Source organism: Cydia splendana, chromosome Z, assembly GCF_910591565.1.
Source record: "Cydia splendana chromosome Z, ilCydSple1.2, whole genome shotgun sequence".
In the NCBI taxonomy this organism is placed as follows: Eukaryota; Metazoa; Arthropoda; class Insecta; order Lepidoptera; family Tortricidae; genus Cydia; species Cydia splendana.
In genome coordinates, this window is record NC_085987.1 from 20,590,449 (window position 1) to 20,609,155 (window position 18,707).

The 18,707-nt window shown below is 39.0% G+C and overlaps 1 protein-coding gene and 1 long non-coding RNA gene across 2 annotated transcripts in view; one reads left to right on the plus strand and one right to left on the minus strand.

Moving 5' to 3' along the window:
- LOC134804937 (uncharacterized) overlaps positions 1–18,707 on the plus strand; it is a 225,283-nt gene that overhangs the window by 120,861 nt on the left and 85,715 nt on the right. The gene's annotated exons all lie outside the window — the stretch shown is intronic.
- The window catches only part of LOC134804818 (uncharacterized), a 61,816-nt gene that overhangs the window by 26,877 nt on the left and 16,232 nt on the right, over positions 1–18,707 (minus strand). Inside the window, exons 7-8 of the mRNA XM_063778077.1 lie at positions 2,290–2,341; positions 807–1,051 (exon numbers count right to left, since the gene is read on the minus strand). Of these exons, the coding sequence (XP_063634147.1) occupies positions 807–1,051; positions 2,290–2,341 (297 nt within the window). The remainder of the gene's footprint in view (positions 1–806; positions 1,052–2,289; positions 2,342–18,707) is intronic.

Here is an 18,707-nt window from a genome sequence, read left to right on the forward strand (position 1 = left end):
TGTGTATACCTACACTGGAGGTCGAGAATAAGTTTAATAAAAAAATACAGATGATTATAGTAATTTTTTCTTCTGATGGCGGGAACAAAAGTAATGCGACAGTTATTTCGCTACATAAGAGGGGAAAATACCAATGGGGATCTTCCATGACATTGGTTTTGGAATTAATCTACTTTTTATTATTATAAATATTACTTTGATCCAAAGAAAATATAAAATAGCCATAACCAGGGACAAATATCCGTGATAAGCACAACTAAATGCCCTTACCAGGATTCGAACCCGGGACCTCCAGCTACGTAGGCAGCATCACTACCGAATAGGCTATGAGGCCGTTGCATTATTAAACGTTACAACGAGACTAAGTAATTCTTTAAGGGGCCCACTGATTAACAGTCCGCCGGACGGTATCGGCCTGTCAGTTGTTCGGAACTGTCAAAATTTTGTTCTAACTGACAGGCCGATACCGTCCGGCGGACTGTTAATCAGTGGGCCCCTTTAAAAGATCGCTAGTGAATGTAAAAGGACTATTGAAGACTTTAAAAATCAGAGAGGCACTTCGTCAATTTCGAGGCAAAATACTTGCGCGCCCGGGGCGAATACGTACGCTGCGCGTGCCTCGCTTTCTGGCTCCTCTTCACGTTGGGCCAACGCCAACGCCAACGAGGGACGCATTTATGCGTTAGAGGGAGCAAGTGATATTGCTATCTCATTCTACCGCGTCCCTGGTTGGCGTTGGCGTTGGCCCAACGAGAAGAGGAGCCATTCAACTCGTCCGCAAATAGCCAGTGTGTTAAAGCTCTTACGTTATGCCGAGATTGTCTAGATTTCCGTAAACGAGCCGTTCTTTTGCGCGAGGGAACGATGCAGCGGACGCTGGCGTGTCTTCCAGCGGCTCCACGTCGCGACTGACCTCATCGTGAGCTACACCTTGTTCACTATCCAGTGGCTTTTCAGATTTAAGGGTTTCTTGAATGTCGTCCGAAGGAAAGCGATTTTCAGGAGTAAGTTCATCTAAATTATTTGCGTCATCGAGTTCAGGTCTGGTTTCCTGTGAGCAAAGCATCATGTTTTAACAATTACTTTCATTAGGAAATTTGACTGAAAATGACTCTCCAGGCGTCAGCGTAAAGTTAATTCGCTGGAGGAGTTTTCGGGCTAATTAAGTAAAACATTAAGTAGGTAAGACGGGGATAACGTGTTATTAATAAATTGCCCTTAACCTAATCTTGCGTAAACCCTGTGTTTTGTAGTAATTTTTGCCATAAAAAAACTACTTGTACTACCTATACTTATTGTTAAACTCTCTTTCCATTGTAATCTAGAAAGATACATGTGGATACATAACTTTACCGCACCTTTAATGTCACAGTGGCACCGTGCACCTAGTGCAAAAGATATACTTACCTTTATTGTGAAAGTTTAGAAGCGCCGCGTATTACGACCCCTCAGGAAGACTTCTATTTTCCGCACAAGGGAACACAAAGGTGACAAACGCACCTACTAAAGTAGTAGTATTCTAGGGTTCCGCACCATAGCCAATAAAAAAATCAAAGAGTGATTTTTTTGCTGGTACCATACGGGATGTTTTTAAAAATCCTATAACTTCGGCGTATAAGTAATACTAAGTACTTACATGTAAGGAAATTAAATGGAAAGATTAGTTTTCGTAAACTCAGATACATATTTTTTTCATACAAAAAAAATAATTACTCCATCAACCGCTGTTTTAAAACAGGCGAACATTATAATGGGGTTTGCCGTTCGAAGTATTTAGCAGATGGCGCCGGCGTAGCTTACCCTGTCAATCCCTAGAAATGTGTCACTTTTTTAAATGGAATTTTATGCCCTGGATGCCTGAAGATCAATTTAAATACTCGTAGGTATTCATTTAATTATATCTTTGGTCATTTTGAGATAAATCTTAGTTTTATTTAGCAACGAACTACATACCTAAGTGTTTTCAAGTGTTTAGTCTGTAATAATACTTAATTTCCTTTAAAATCTATGTATTTACAATTGAATTTAAGTTTCAAGTAATTTTATTTAAGAAGTTTTATGAAGTTTTCTCCGTAATAATAAGTACGAAACTTTATAAACTACGGTAGAAATAAATATAACCTACATATTTGAAGAGACTAAATTTACAAAAACAAAAATCTTATAGCAAAAAAAAATTGTATGTGTAGTAAATAATTAAAATATCCATAGTAAATCTAGAAACAAAGTGCCATTAAATCCTGTATTTACTAACCCATTTAAAAACGCACCTTTATAATAAAATCATACCTCTTGATTGTCTTTTCGAGCACGCCGGGATTTTCGTTTTGTTTTTTTTAATCTGAAATCGATAATAAAGGGAAGTTAAGTATTCATGGGACATGCAATGAAATATTCTCGTTCTTAGGTGTCTTAACACGTTCACTGTCCCAATCTGAATTGTTAACATTGACGGCTTTGTAATAGAGGCTTGCCGTGACCCATATACGGGGCACGGACAGTGAACGTGTTAAAGGTATCGATCAGGATGATGATTCGGGCGCTGCTAGAGCTGGGTCGTTTCGAGTTTTCCGTGAAACGAAACGTAACAGTTTTTTTTAACCACGTAACTGTTTTCAATAACAGTTTCTAAAATAACTGGATTCCCTGTGTGTATCGAACGAAACGAAACGAAATCGCATATTGAAGTAATAAAACGTAAAATACGCAATTCACATTTCAAAAAAACCTAATTTGCATCGTCTCACTAATGTTTAATATAACTTGACCCCTAACTTCAGTAGTTTATAAAAATAAATCGATAGGTCACACATAAAGTGGCCTCTCAATTCATGATGCTAGCGAATGTTCGTTAAGCGTCGTGAACTCGTCGTGAATCATTTATAATGTTGTTCAATTGACGCTACTTTCGCTACTTGCTTTAAATTTACGCATTAAAAGATTCCTTAATTTAAACCCTAATGCTTAGAAAATAAAGCACTTATTTGTCTAACGAACAAGTTTTTAAATATAATGGCCTGGTAAAAAGCGTACTCAATCCTTTTTGTTTCGTTTTTATCTCTATCTCGCTCTTTCGTTAGCCGATAACCTATATCTGTCCCTGCTCATCGGAAAACGAATAAAACAGTTTTACAGCTGCGTTTTGCTTTGCGATAGTTGCGTCCGTTATGCGTGACTATGTTATCGTATGTCGCCGCCTCTTTGTCATCGTTTTTATAAAAACAGTTTGTCGTTCCTGCCACAAACTGTTATTTCGTTACAGCACAAGAAAATGTTTTTCATATCTCATGCTCTGAAAGTGGGTCGTTGTTGTTCTAAAAGGTGAGCAGAAAGTGATACGTTTATGCTCTAGCGCAGAAAAGTGGTGTACTCCTCTGCGTCCCCGTCCCACGAACAACTGGGTGGAAACAAAATGGAAAAATTGTATTTATTTCCTCGCCTGGAACAATTGGTAATTGTTTAATTTTACTAATCCCACGTAGATCCTGGTTTTTAAAAAAAATATGTAAGTAAATTGTAAAAAACAAATTATTCTTGATTTCTTTCGTTGAATTCTATTTACTCGATTTCATAAGGCGGGAACCAAAAGGAATACACCAAAAATATTTTTTTAAACCTTACACTTGCGTAAATGAGCAAAGGCAGAATCTTATACAGCCACAGTTAAACGTTTGTACGATATTAAATTGGTTTTTAAAGTTATTTAGCACTATATTCATGAAAATAAAATAAAATACAACATAAAATGTTCTTATATTATTAATTAAATTGTTATTTAATATTTAAAATACTTTTATTATGTTATTATGTGGTGCGGCGCACCAAGGTCGCGGTGCGGTCCGGTAGTGTGTTGCGGCTTGTAGAACGAAAAAGTATAAAATTAAAAAGTAAGAGGCAATCCCGCTGATTTTCATACTATAATGAACAAATCATTTTAAAATCACTGCAATTTGTTAAAAAATGTGTGTTTTCCTAAATATTGCAAACTAAATGATTTTCGCTAGGGGTTATTAATCTTCACACATGTAAAGTCTCCGATTGCAAGTAAGTCCTAAGGAAAAAAATCATGGCCGTAGGTCTATGGGTACTTCAATTACTGATTTTGCGAAATTGCCTTGTCTTGTTTGGTTTCCTCGCATTCGATATGAAAAGTAGAGTGTTTAACTCGGGTGAAAGGCACCATTTCCGTCTCGGACTATTGGCGCTCTCACTGCGTTCGAGCGCCAAACTACCTCGACCGAAATGGGTGCCTTTCAACCCTTGGTTAACAATCTACTATTTAAAAACACTTACGAAAAAAACGCTCAGCTCTAGGCGCTGCGATTCAAGTGGATTATACAACGCTGTGAGCTTGCAACACAACCTTTTTAGGATTCCGTGGGCAAAAAGGTTTTCGTTTTAACGCAATGGTGTGGAGTAACGTTGGATAGGTCTTTAAAAACGACCCTTTTTTGATATAGGTAAGTAATGAAAGTGAATATTTTTGGAAATGATCGGTCCAAGAAAAATGTGTCCCTCTAACTTTTGAACTATGGGTCAAAATATATGAATAAAATCTTAAAATAAGAGCTTAACATGTACTTTCAATGAAAACTATAGCAAACAATATCGGTCCGGCCGTTTTAGAATTATTGCAAAAAGTCTTCTCTTCTAAGCTCGGAGTAATCATGGTATAATAATATACTCCGCCTGGTACTCCATTCCCGTCTTTTCTAGGTCACCTAACTGACACGGGCCTACGTCATCATGCGACAGCGCTATATAATAATATGCGATAGCGCTATATATAGCGGCCATGTTGTTGTGACGTAGGCCCGTGTCACTCTGGGAATGGAAGACCATGTTTTATTAGACTATGGGAGTAATTAACAATGGAGCCGCCATTAACAGGCGTTCCCCTCTGTCGAAAATGGGCGGCCAATGGTCAACCACATGTCAACTATATGTATGGACTGACGTTTATCTGACATGACGCACCTATACATTTGATGTGCCCCTCCCCCGCAAAAACGGCAGACTATTTTGTACCGAAAATTGTAGACATGGCGTCTCCGTTGGTTATATCCTCTAAGCTTCTAAGTATGAAAGACGTACTAAGCGCTGCGTAGGTACCTACTCCCTTATGCTTATAATGTACCATAACGCTCTGCGATTGTTGCGCCATTTAGGGTCTTAGCTAAATTGGTTGTTCAATATTTACGCTATAGAATTTCTAATTTAGCAAGAACCCTAAATGGCATAACAATTCCGTGTGGTGACTGTACATGACACTTACTAATAACCCCTGTTTAAGTAGCTTATTCTGAGAGGATGGTAACTACGGAACCCAACACTGAGCATGGCTCGACATACTCTTGGCCGATTTTTTTCAATGGACTCTGCTGCCAGTAGGAAATCAAGAAAATAAATATTGAAACACCATAGAGTGATTCTCAAAATGGTGGCATCTTAACCTGTCATCGAGTTTTTGAATTGAATGTATGCTCATTTGCTCTTTTTCACATGAAACAAAAATGTTTATAGATTAAGAAAAACAATGTTTATTAGGCCAAGTCATTATTTTTATTATTATTTAATACTTATATTGAAAAAAATTAAGAGTACCACTTTTCACTGTAACCTGTCTTGTCCAAATGCATCGCTCTTCCAGTTTTAGTTCTTTAGATTTTATAAGCACCAATTAATGTTAATAAAATATCATGCTATATAATTACATACACAATATCTTTTAAAATGTACGTTGCACGGGTCTTATATATAATTTTTGTACAACAATTTGCACGCACGAAGTTTGTCCAAGGATATTTTCACTGTAACCTGTACATCCACGGTATCGCATCTCATTCACGCACACAAAATTATATTTAGATCATAACTGTGGCAAAATATTAGGTAAGTATCAAACTAACCACCGTAGGGACCCATTATGACCCAAGTGTTGTAGTTTCGGAGAGACAAGTAATTAAAGGCAGAAATCTGGTGTTTGTAACAAAATGTTAACTTTAACTTGTCTCGATTATTTTACGAAATTTTGTATGGGGCATAATGTAATAATATTATTTTGATATTGTATGAAGGTATATTCATCTGTGCTAAAAGTGAGACATTCGTATTATTATCCGTTTAAGAGATAAAATATAAAAGAATGTATTTGTCACTGTAACCTGCTTAACTTTAACCTGTGATCAATGTACATGCTAATGTAAATCTTGACCGGTTATTGTAACTTCTGATTCGATACATATATGTACAAGACCTTTGAGTCTATATATGTTCGCTTTCACTAGCATAATAACTTCAGGTCGTGCTGGCCATCTGGATGTTCACACAGGAAATGCAAGACGTGATTTTAGACTCTATCAATTTGATTATATATTATTTTATATTAAAACTCACTTTAACCTGCTACATTTCCCTCCTAACTTGCGTAGTGTAACTTTAACCTGTATCTCAAAACTTCACCTCGCCATAATTTCGTTCCCTTTTTGAAATTTGGGTTACTTGAAGTATTAAAAAATATTTTTCATTCTTAAAACTAAAAAAAAACTAAAAAAAATTTTCGTTGAGTTTACCCTGTAGATGCCACTATTTTGAGAATCACTCCATAACAAAAACTTCTGCTGAAGCTGTAACCGTATACACAACCAGGTTGGGAACACAAATTAACCGATATTATGCCGATAGTAGCTATAAGGACCGTATCGTGAATTGTCGAAACAAGTATAATGGTGTGATTGCGTAAGAAGTTTCATTTACATATAACTAAAATAATGCGATTCTGAAATCTTTAAACAATTATAACAAGAGTGATATTTTTATTTATTTATTGCCTTCCTTTGCTAATTTTCTGACTGTGCTTTTAATATTCTTTATTAACTTCTGGACAGCAACTGTACTGAAAGATTTTTGCGTACGAATCCAGTCTTTTTTTAATTGCTCGATGTTATTTGTTGGTTTGGCTTGATTTCTTAACCTTGCCTTCATCAGAGCCCAAAATCTCTCGATTGGTCTAATTTCAGGGCAAGTGGGGGATTAAGCATTTTCGAAACAAATTCAACATTATTCTCTCTATACCAGTCCAGTACACGGCGAGCATAGTGACACGCAGCTAAATCAGGCCAGAACAATGTACGGCCACAGTGCTTGCGAATGAGTGGCAGCACTCGCTTTTGAAGGCATTAATTCCTTCTTTTAAATATCGGAATTTAAATTTCCCTTTACAAAGAACGGAGAACGGAGACATTTTCATGCCGCATTGACAAATACCTTGCAAACCTTCACTTTTTGGGCAAATTATTGGCAAAATTTGCTTCGTCTTCTTTAGAGACCTTTGCTCCTCTTTCTACAGTATTTATAAAACTGCGGCCCGGGCAAGGTTTTGTAGTCAAGCTTGACATACGTTTCATCGTGCATGATGATACATTGGTAATTTTACAAAAAATTTGGTTGTGCAACTTCCGAGACCTAGTTTTGACGGAAGACTCTTGGGTTTTGCTGCGTTCAGGTTGTTTTCGCTTTTTATATGTTGCCAACAAATTCCACTCCTTGGCATGCTGGACCATTCCTATAGTGGTATGGCATTTTTTCGCACAAAATATCCATTATACTCGAAAACTAAAAGCTATATTCTTGTAGATGTGGAAGGCAGAGTTGTGCTAGGCGTGGTAAGCGGGTGCGGATGTAGGGCAAAGAATATAATACTCACTAGGAGAAGAACGGTAACTCCATACAAAAAAATGTCCCCAACCGTTTATACGTTTATACTAGTGGCACCGTCGTTGTGTACCAATGGAACTAAAGTTGACAACCGGTTTAGCCTGGCGGGTATTGGTAGTAATTCTGTTGATAAACATATTTGTTATCTTCATATCACGAAATATATGAAAGATGCAAATATTACCCCTTGTTTGTGGTATTATCAAGTGATTTAAATAAAAGGCATATTTATGTTTATAACATTGTATTATTTTATTTATTAAAAAAATGTTTTACATATAGAAATATACACTGAAAATTAAACCCTGACAACTTAATAAAAAAATAGACATTAATAAAGCGCATTCACAAAGTTTTCAGTATAATACAAATAACTTTAGGCATGCCTACCTACTTACACTTACACTTTACACACACAGATACACTACACTTTACACACGGCATTTTACACAGATTTCCAACTTGTATTCCATACATTTCTTCACGGTTAATTAATACGCTTTCCAGATGCGTTATGACGCGGTTCCTTCTGAACCCACTAAAGCTATGAATTTCACTCAAATATGTATCTTCAACAGCCGTTGCTCCTCATTTAGCACATTTTCTATGTGCATTGCTGTAATCCATGTAGGTACAGACTTACAGAGTCTTAAGTGGTAGTACCGCTACGTTGTATTTATTATTTAAACATTTAATATATAAAATTTTCGTTATGAACTTTAACCACAGCAGTTGGACAGAGTCATTGACAAATATATTTTTTTTATTATGGTGGGTAGATGTACCTACCCTCCATATATTTTATGAATATTGATAAAGACAGTTGGAAGCAAATATTCATTATACAAACTTAATCGCGTGTAGTTAAGTTTTAAGTGTTTTAAGTCCCGTTTTATGATTAATAATGTAAAAAAATCGTGAAAATTTAAATCTTAGTTGGGAGTAATGTTGCTGTAGAAAAATGTTTTTATTTTGATTACTGGCAACTTTTTCTAGGAGGCCAAAGCACACAGAAGCTTCAGGCGCATACATGCGCAATTATTTGGGGACATAACTTTCTTAGGAAGTGAACAGGCCTTGATGTAGGGACAAATAATAAGCACTAAGCGTTCGTTTTCTCACACACCAATTTATTGTCCGTTACGGCACACAATGCACATCAGAATTCTATGTAAAATATAAGGAGTGAGAGCGAAAGCCAAACAATTATTTAGAAATACAAATTTGATGACAGCACGATAACAACGTTCGTCTCATGGTCTAATAAAACATGGTCTTCTCTTCCCAGAGTGACACAGGCCTACGTCACAATAACATTGCCACTTTACTTCAACATAACATGTTACATGGGTACATTATATCTATGGTTAATAAGTTAAAATATTTCTTTATAATTTTATAATTTTCATTTATATGTATTTTATCTTAAATTTTACAATAACACGTCATTTTTAATTATTCGTTAGCAATATCTTCCGATTCACGAAAGAAATTTCAGACGTTCGGGTAATTCTGTTTACACTACTGGCAACACAGGATAGCGCTGTCACATTTGACAATCCGCCATTTTGTCCCTGACCGTCATCCGTGTCGAACGCGTATTAATTGTTATTTCCTTCTCGCTCAGTGTCAGCAGTCGCAGTGTTTTCCAAACTTTTCACGTCATAAGCTTGGTAATTAATGTGTAACTGTGAATTAGTTTTACAAACGTTTGTCTTGTATAGATAAATAAAGTTTAATTAAATACATTAGATTTGTTTTATTTTACTATGTTTCTACATGAATAACTTAAAAATAAACCCGTTAAAATAATTTTCACCGTTGGTTAAAATTCTCCCACATTTTAAAGTTTGAGAACCTGTAAACAGCATGATGACGTAGGCCTGTGTCAGTTAGGTCATTCGCGAATCTCGGAAGAGAGTACCAGGCGGAGTATATTATTATACCATGGTTCGTCTCTAAGAGCTCACTGCGCCTGCGGAAGCCGGGCGCAATACATCGCTGTCAGCGCTGCAGCCGAGGGCCGATCGTTAGACCGTCCTATACGGCGCACAGCGCTTACAGCTGCACTAGGATTATTTACACAGAACATACAATAATACATAGAATATTATCATATATATAAAATTGAAAAACCAGAACGGGATAAAAAACGAGGGAAGAAGCGAGATGGCGCCTTACAAAGTTCTAAAAAAGTTTTGACGCGTTTCTCGAATACGACGCACGTATGATAAGAAAAACCTGTTCAAATCAATTATCTACATATGAGAATACAACTAGAGCATAAAAACTATCGCTTCCGATGCCTATTTAATTTACAATAAGGAAAAGAAATTTTCATAACAATCTTCATTTTACGACATCGGCCATTTCTCGGCAACTCTCGGTTGCTTTCTTTTGGCGGTGCTACAGATTAGACCAAATTATCCGTAAGTTAAAGTAAACTAAATTATGTTTGTCATGTTGGTATACAGGTATATCTGAGTTTTTTTACACGAAGTAAAATAAAAAGTGCTGCCAACCTCAACCTTAGTCCATAGCCCATACGAGTGACTTATGCCATTTATGACATATCAATCAAATTAATATTATCGTATGATTATCGTGTTAATAATTTGTATTTTATTGTTTTAAATTTCTTTTTGAGTTATATTATTCAGATTGACTTTCACGGCTTCGGCAAACATTGCCATTCGTCCGGGGAACGGGCTGCCGAGATGGGCCAGAGAACCCATCAGTTCAAGGGATGGTGCCCGTAATAATGTGTGTGTGATAATTATACTTTAATGACTTTACAGATATAACCAATTCGGGAACTGTTTTCTCGCGTAATACGATACGACTCGACCAGGTAGGATTTTTTCTTCTTGCTGAACAGTCACCATCAGATATATCGGAACGGCTGAGGTATTCACAAATATCTGAACAATGTAAATTATAATGTAGTTAAAGTGCATGCTCAGATATTTTGGAGCTCAAGGGTTGCTCAAGATATGATCAACCTCGGCCATGGCGACTGGCGAGAGCTATCGCAAGACCGGGAAACATGGTGTGATCTGGTGTCGGAAGCCAGGACTCATTTTCAGTCGTTGCGTCACCGTAGCCGTCGTAAGTAATGTAAATATCCAGACAGGGAAATGGGGACTATTTACGTTTGTATGAAAATGCGATTTATGGGCGGTGGTCTTACATATTCGTCTTAAGGCGGAAATTATTCTAACACACCCGACTCGCCGTCAAAAAAGAAATACAGTGGTTAAAAACATGTATACGGACAAAGTGCTGAAAAACATGTATACGGACAAAGTGCTCAAAAATATGTATACGAAATTTTCTAAGTCCAAATTGGTTATTGAACATGATCTTAAAAAATAAAAAATAAATTTTCGTGGTAACTATTGATTTCCTAACTTTGGGGAGGGGTAGGGGGGTTCCTACCCCCTCCCCCTCCCTCCCCCTCCCTACAATGCGTAATTCAAATGCAACCCCCAGTCAGTATCAAATAGATAGTGACAGCTAAAGTAGCCAAATATATCGTAATATAACTTTGCTGCCATAGAAACAAGGATGTGTTTCGATATATTTGGGTATTGGAGAAACCAAAGCGGCTAAGCTTCAGTGGCTCGGACAATTAGAGAGAATGGGAGAGGATCGTGCCGTGAAGAGAGCGTACTTGGGACAGCAAAATGGGAGACGCCCGATTGGACGTCCTAGGTACCGCTGAAACGACGTAGTTGCTCAAGACCTGCTCAACCTCGGCCATGGCGACTGGCGAGAGCTATCGCAAGACCGATAAACATGGCGTGATCTGGTGCCGGAGGCAAGAACTCTTTTTGGGTCGCTGCGTCACCGTAGTAAGTAATGTTAAAAATATCTAGAAAGGAAAATGGGGACTACCTAATACGTTTGTATAAAAAGGCGATTTATGGGCGGTGGTCGTCCACATTCGTCTTAAGGCGGAAATTAATCTTATGAACGTTTTTGCTGACTGGACTGGGCTTATAAAAATAAATAATATTATTGAACCAAGTTTTAAATAAATACCTACGTAGATGAAAAAATACAATCTTGCCTTTTATCAAATCACATCATTTATTGTGAAATTTGCGAATTAATTTATCCAAATAACGGTTACAAACAAGAAGTCCCTATCACAGGTATGAACCCTGGCAGGGCTGAATACATAATAATGTCGGTATTTAACTAAACTTAAGACAAACTCTTTATTTCATTTACGCGAGCGGAGCCGCGGGCCCGACTAGTCTAATAATAAAATCGGTCGCGCTGTCTGCGAGTGATTAAAATATATTTGGGATTTATATTATTTGTTAATAAAAAACTATACGAAATTTATCCTTACATTCTAATAAAATTTGGAACATAGGTAGATTGTATTTTGTGAGCCGCTATATAGTTAAATTTAATCGGTGAATTTCATAGGTGAAATATAATCGGTGATCAGGAGTTGAAAGATATTAATTACCTGATGTAGTTTTACACATGCGTGTATGCAGAGCGTCTGTGGAGTCCGCCTTGGGACACAGTTTTGGAGATTGATATCACTACGAGAAGATTAATTAAAATTATAGCACATAATACGAAACGTTATTTTATTTTCACATACGACATTGACAAAATATATGCATGACATATTATTTCCTTCTTTTTTATTTAGTCACTAGTAAATAGTTTGAATACTTAAGAACAGCTATTAAAACTCCTTTAATTCTTTCCCTTATTCAATACTATTCCAAGGGCATGGCAAAGGAAACAGCATCTTGGCCGCGGTAGTCCTTTGGTTAAAATATCAGCTAGCTGATCTGCAGTGCCAATTCTCTTGACTTCCATTGCACCTTCAGCAACTTGCTCTCGAACGTAGAAATGTCGAATACGAATGTGCTTTGTTCGCTTGTGAAACTCTGGGTTATGTGCCAAGCGAACTGCTGCTTCATTGTCAACATATAGCGCAGCAATATATTTGAGTTCAGTTAACTCCTGCATTATTACTCTGGTCAGCCATACCAGCTCTCTGGCTGCTTCACTGGCTACTACCAGCTCTGCTTCGGTAGTAGAGATAGCAACCGATGCTTGTCGTTGACTAAGCCAAGATATTACACCTCCTGCATAGCGACAAGCCACGCCTGTAGTAGATCGGCTGGTCTCTCGATCGCCTCCATGGTCAGCATCGCTGAATGCTTCGAGTATTCCTGGTTTATGCTGTCCATACCTAATTCCATAGCAGACGTTCCTTTGATGTCACGCAAAATCCTTTTTACACCAAGCCAGTCTTCCTTGGAGGGGGATTCTAATTTTCGGGAGGCAACACCCACTGCAAATGCAATGTCAGGACGTGTTCCGACCATTAAATAAGCTAAAGCACCGACGACTTCTCTGTACGGATACTTCACACTTTCGGATTCGACTTTCCCTGACAGAATAGTCGTGGTTTCCTTCTCGTTGGGTGTCGTGACAGGGTTGCATTCTGTCATCCCAAAACGCTCAAGTATTTTCTCTGCATAGGCTTCTTGATTAATGAAGACAGAGCCATCCTTCTCTCTTTCGATTTGTAGCCCCAGGTAATACGATGCGGGCTTCGTCGTGATCTTCAAACGTTTCCGTAAATCATTAAGAAACGATTGCGCTAAGTCTTCACAACGTGATGAATAGTTTCTTGCCATTTGTTTCTTTGCTGTATAGACAACAATCTGCCTCGCATTGCTTGAAGCCCATATCAAGTAAAATGCTTTCAAAACACGCGTTCCAACATCTTGGAGCCTGTTTTAAGCCGTATAAGCTTCTGTTAAGCATCCAGAACAGGCGATTAAAATGGAACCATGCTGCGCCCGATTTGAGAATTTAATGAATAGTTGTATCGCTAACGGGGACGGCTCCTAAAATTGGTGCGATAAGGACAACTGCAGCTTCGGCGAAAAATCCTGCGCAACAATTGAATGTCGAGAACGTTTAAGTATGGAAAAATAACCACTAATGTATCCTCTTAATCTCTAATCTAAAGTCACAGACGGAGCGATAATATATCGGCAAATACCGACGGATAGCGATCTAGTTTAGTTACAAGCTTTTACTTAACTTGTTATTGTACTTGTACCTACCTATGTATGTAGTATGTAACTATGTTTGTACGGGTCAAATCTTGCTAGTTAAGTTTCCGATTAAGCTGAAAATTTTCATAGGTCCATATGCAAGTCGGGTGACAATGCAATATTATGGTACCATCGAGCTGATCTGATGATGGAGACAGGAGATGGCCATAGGAACTCTATGATAAAACAACGCAGTCTAAAATTGTTATGGGTTTTTAGAATTGTCTCGGTGAGTATTAGTTGCCTGTGGAAATAAAAGTACAGTCGGCTATAGAAGCTTGTACCAGCAGCTACCACATGCTTACAATGTGCATCGGGTGGTTCGCCAACACAGCAGTCGCACTGACAGCCGTCTATAGATCCATATGATGATACATGAACAGTCATGTTGTAAACTATAGCTTTTTTCATGGATGCTTTGCACTGACCAGTAAAATAACAAATACTGTTTTCCATAGCCATTCTCACATTTAAAAGAAACTGGTTTAGGTACATTTGTTTACCTCGTTCTAATGTAGCTTCAAACCTAAAACCAAAAACAGTTATAATCTCTGTCCCCTTTGAATGCCTGCAACTGCGGGGTGTTACATGCGCGTTGCTGATGGTGATGACTCTCCTTGTTTTTAAAGGACCGTTAAGAACCCCATACTGTAGTCCCGCGGTGAAACATCGGCAGGGAGCTCATTTCATAACCGGAGCTTCTGCGGGAGGAAATCCCTCTTAGATGGCACACTGCGCGACCATTACGTTGCAGGGTGTAAGAGTGAACGCCTTGTCGACGATGAATGTTGTGCGATTAGAAAGCAGCCCTTGGAATTATATCATCAAACAATTTGTAAGAGTACAAGTGGTAGAACACACATAGATAAATAAATATTTAAATAAATATTAGGTGACATCGTAAGTACCAGTAGCGTAGCATGAACTAATCCAGCCGTGGGCGAAATCACATCTGCGAGGCCCTTCTCTTTTACTGTACCCGAAAGGGCTTCGCGCGAGGCCCCCTTTGGGGCGCGAGGCCGTGGGCGACGGCCCACTTTGCCCACGCCTAGCTACGCCACTGCATCGTACACAGATCAACCTAACTCTAATGGATAAAGTCAGGAACGAATATGTCATAGGCAGCTTTAAAGTAGCTCCTATTAACGAGAAAGTTATTGAAAAACGCCTTAAGTAGTTGGCACGGTCATAAACAAAGACGACCCGAAGACCAAATCGTCAAAACAGCCTTATACTTGCCGACGACGAAGCGTGGAATATTCTAACAGAGATGACGTTAGCAACCTAGAACGCAATTATGTAGAGCCCTACATCGCGCTTACGGAGTTTCGGTTGTCAGTTACTATATATATCTGACCAACTCTCAGCGCCCTCGGTGGATTTCGCTCTCCAGGCACAATGCCCGTCTGGAGAGAGTAGGTACTCTCTATTGCCCTGTCTCTACCTTTCCTATAGGTTTAATTATAGCTTGTGAGTCTGGTATCATCGACGATTCATACACTGCGCCTTTGGATTAAGTCGAATGGACCTATTAAGCCCTAGCTAGTATTATAGGGTGTTCCCGCCTAAAGATGACAGCAATATTCCACAACGTATATTACTTACGTAGCAACTAGTCGTCTCGAAATAACTAACCTATTTAAAAAGTTTTATATATTAGCCATTGTGATTGGCGGTAAATCTGAGCTAGAATTTATATCTTTAAATTTATCCGGCAATGGCGTGAATAAAGATTTTGAGCTGTTGCCTTCAGTGTAACCTGTGTAATCACTTTTTATGCTACCAAAGTTATTATGTTCGTCGTATAGGGTAAGCCTGACAAGACATAAGTAAAAATTACATTTTGAAAAATGGAATTAAATAGGTTTAAATTTGATTATAAAGTAAGTAATTTATCTTTTTTATTGTACCTTCCCACCAAATCCTTCTTTTTTCCTTTTTGGCTTGCACCACGTTCCCGAAACAGCTTTTTAAGTTCTTCGACCTTTAAATGTCCGTAGGGCGCCATATTCACAGTAAAAGTAGGTAATTTAATATTATTATTAAATTATGTACCTATTATAATAATCAACTAAATTTTTTTTTGACGGAGACATTTGCCAGCATCGCGTCAATAAGATATATTTAAAACATTGTAATACGGGGTTGAGAATTAAACACGAAAGGATTGATCAGATTAGGGAGCGGGGAACAGTCACAATTTTAGATTATTAATTTTTATAAAATTTGAGAGGAGCCGAAATATGGAGGGGTTAGGAGTTAAAAGTGAGGGCATATGCGTCGGAAGTGGGATTTTTTGAAAGATAAGACCAGAGTACAGGTGTGAATGATCAAGACGGGGGCAATTCAGGAACAGATGGTTCAGGGTTCCATCGTCAAAGCCACATTCACATAAGGATGAGTCCCGATAATGCATTTTAGATAGGCGAACTAAGGAAAGGCAGTGATTCAGTCTCATGCGGATAATGGTTGAGGTCGCCCTTTTGCTCAAGAAAACCCTGTGAAACCAGGGTTTTTGCCCTATGTCCGGCTGCAACAACGCATATTTTTTAGCTTTGGTCCTACTCGAAACGTGCTCCCGGGCGTTCTAGGAATTATACAGAAACACACATTTTTTTGGAAGAGAGAGCAGGTCAAAAGCGCAGTTTTTGAAGGGAACTTTGTCCCCGCACGATACAGCCTCTTTAGCGGTATGGTCCGCTATTTCATTTCCTGGGATGCCCGAGTGACTGGGAATCCAGGCGAGAACGATTTCACAATCTTGAAGGAAGGATGACGCGATCTCCTCTTTGATTAAGAATGTTAAGGGGTTATGTAGTTTTGATGAAAAGGGGTCCGAGAGAAGGGTTTGGAGGGCGCTTTTCGAGTCCGAAAAAATTAGGGCCCGTTTAAGGCGGGCCACTCGGCAGTATTCCAGGCATTTTAGGATACCCATGCATTGTCCAGGGAAAACCGAGCTTTCAGGAGGACACTTCGCCTTCTGTACTATTCCATATTGCGAGTGGAAGGTCCCAACTCCTACACATCCGGTAGGAGACAATTTGGAAGCGTCAGAAAACAAGGTGTGCCATCCTTTCCAGTTTTCTCCTAGGGTAAACTGAAGATGATCTTTTGCGCAAATATCGCCTTTTTCAGAGCTAAAGTTTAGGAGAACTCGGGGCTGAAGTATGGTCACGGGGAATGAATGTTCAAACATGGGAAGGTTGTGGGAGTGAAACATTGGGTCTTTTATGGACTTAAACCTTCTAAGGCTGGTAACTAAACATGGGGGAGATTGATTAGCCCAAAAACGAGAGCGATTGTAGAATTCGTTCAGAAGGGTTATTTTTGGGGAGATAGGGTGCATCGAAAATTGGAAAGTGCGGAAAAGGTAGCGGTCAGAAAGAAACTGGCGGCGAAGATCAAGAGGAGGATCGACACATTCCACTTGTAGGGCATTGATGGGGCTAGATCTCATCGTTCCCGTGACTATACGGAGAGCTTTTGATTGAATGCGGTTGAGGCTTTGCAGTGCAGATTCCTTAGCAGGTTCCAGTAGGAATGTACCGTAGTCTAGAAGACTTCTGATTATGGCGTTATATAGGAGTTTCAACGAATAGGGGTGAGCTCCCCACCAAACACCAGCAAAACATCTCAAAATGTTTATGTTACGTTCACACTTGGTCAGAATATATTCACAATGAGCTTGTCCCGTGAGTCTAGCGTCAAGTACCAGGCCAAGAAATTTGATATGGGGTTTGACGGGGATGGTCTGGTTTTCAAGGGATACATGAATAGCAGGGAGGGATAATTTCCTGGAGAAAACGACTATGTTGCATTTTGAAGGGGAAAGTTCGAAACCGTGGAGTTCAAGCCAGTTATTGAGGGATTCTAAGGTGCGGGAGAGTAGTTCTGCGGCGGAAGGAATCGACTTACTACAAGAGTATAGTAATATGTCATCTGCATATTGTAGGACGTTAACCTGATTACAGGCTGACTGAAGGTCGGCTGTATAGATATTAAATAATAATGGGCTGAGGACTGACCCTTGAGGCAGCCCTTTCCATATAGATCTAGACGGGGCGATAGAACGATCGTTACCTCTGAAGGATATGTGTCGATCTGAGAGAACCCTAATGATGAGATCTCTCAGCCTGGGGGGGACGTTACATTGAATGAGCTTCTTCCTAAGGATGGGCAACTGCACGTTATCGTAAGCGGCTTTGACGTCCAGAAAGGCAGCAACTACTGATTCGTGATGACTAAACGCGACCCGAATGTCAGTAGTGAATATCCCAAGGCTATCAATTGTGCTTCTGCCTTTCCAGAAGCCAAATTGAGAGGAGGAAAGACGATTATGTGACTCCACGAACCACTCAAGTCTGTTCTTGATAAGGTGTTCCATAATTTTTAGAAGGGCTGACGAAAGGGCGATGGGTCGATACGAGCAAGGGTCGAGAGGGTCTTTATTAGGTTTTAGTATGGGGATTATTAACTGTGTCTTCCAGAGTTGAGGGATAATGCCGTTGGAGAAAATAGAGTCCTAGAAAACTATAAACTAGAAAAAATCAGGTCCAGGAAGTATGAAGAAATTTTGTCGGGGGCGTTCCTAATAAATGAGTAGGGGATACCGTCATGCCCTGGGGACGAGTCCTTAACGCGGCTTAAAACCATTTTCAATTCCACAGGGGAAAATGGCGCGTCTAGACGTGCGTGAGAGGTCCTACAATAATCCGCCCTAGTTTCTAACTTGTTTGGGACATATTGGGGTGCGAGGGAGTCCATAAATGCTTCTGCCCATTCCTTGGACGGAGGGTGAGAGCGGGATGAGGATTGTTTACATCCTCTAAATTTTCTTATGTTGTTCCCTAAAAAGCGAGCCAGTGTGGAGGGAGATATGGATGCACA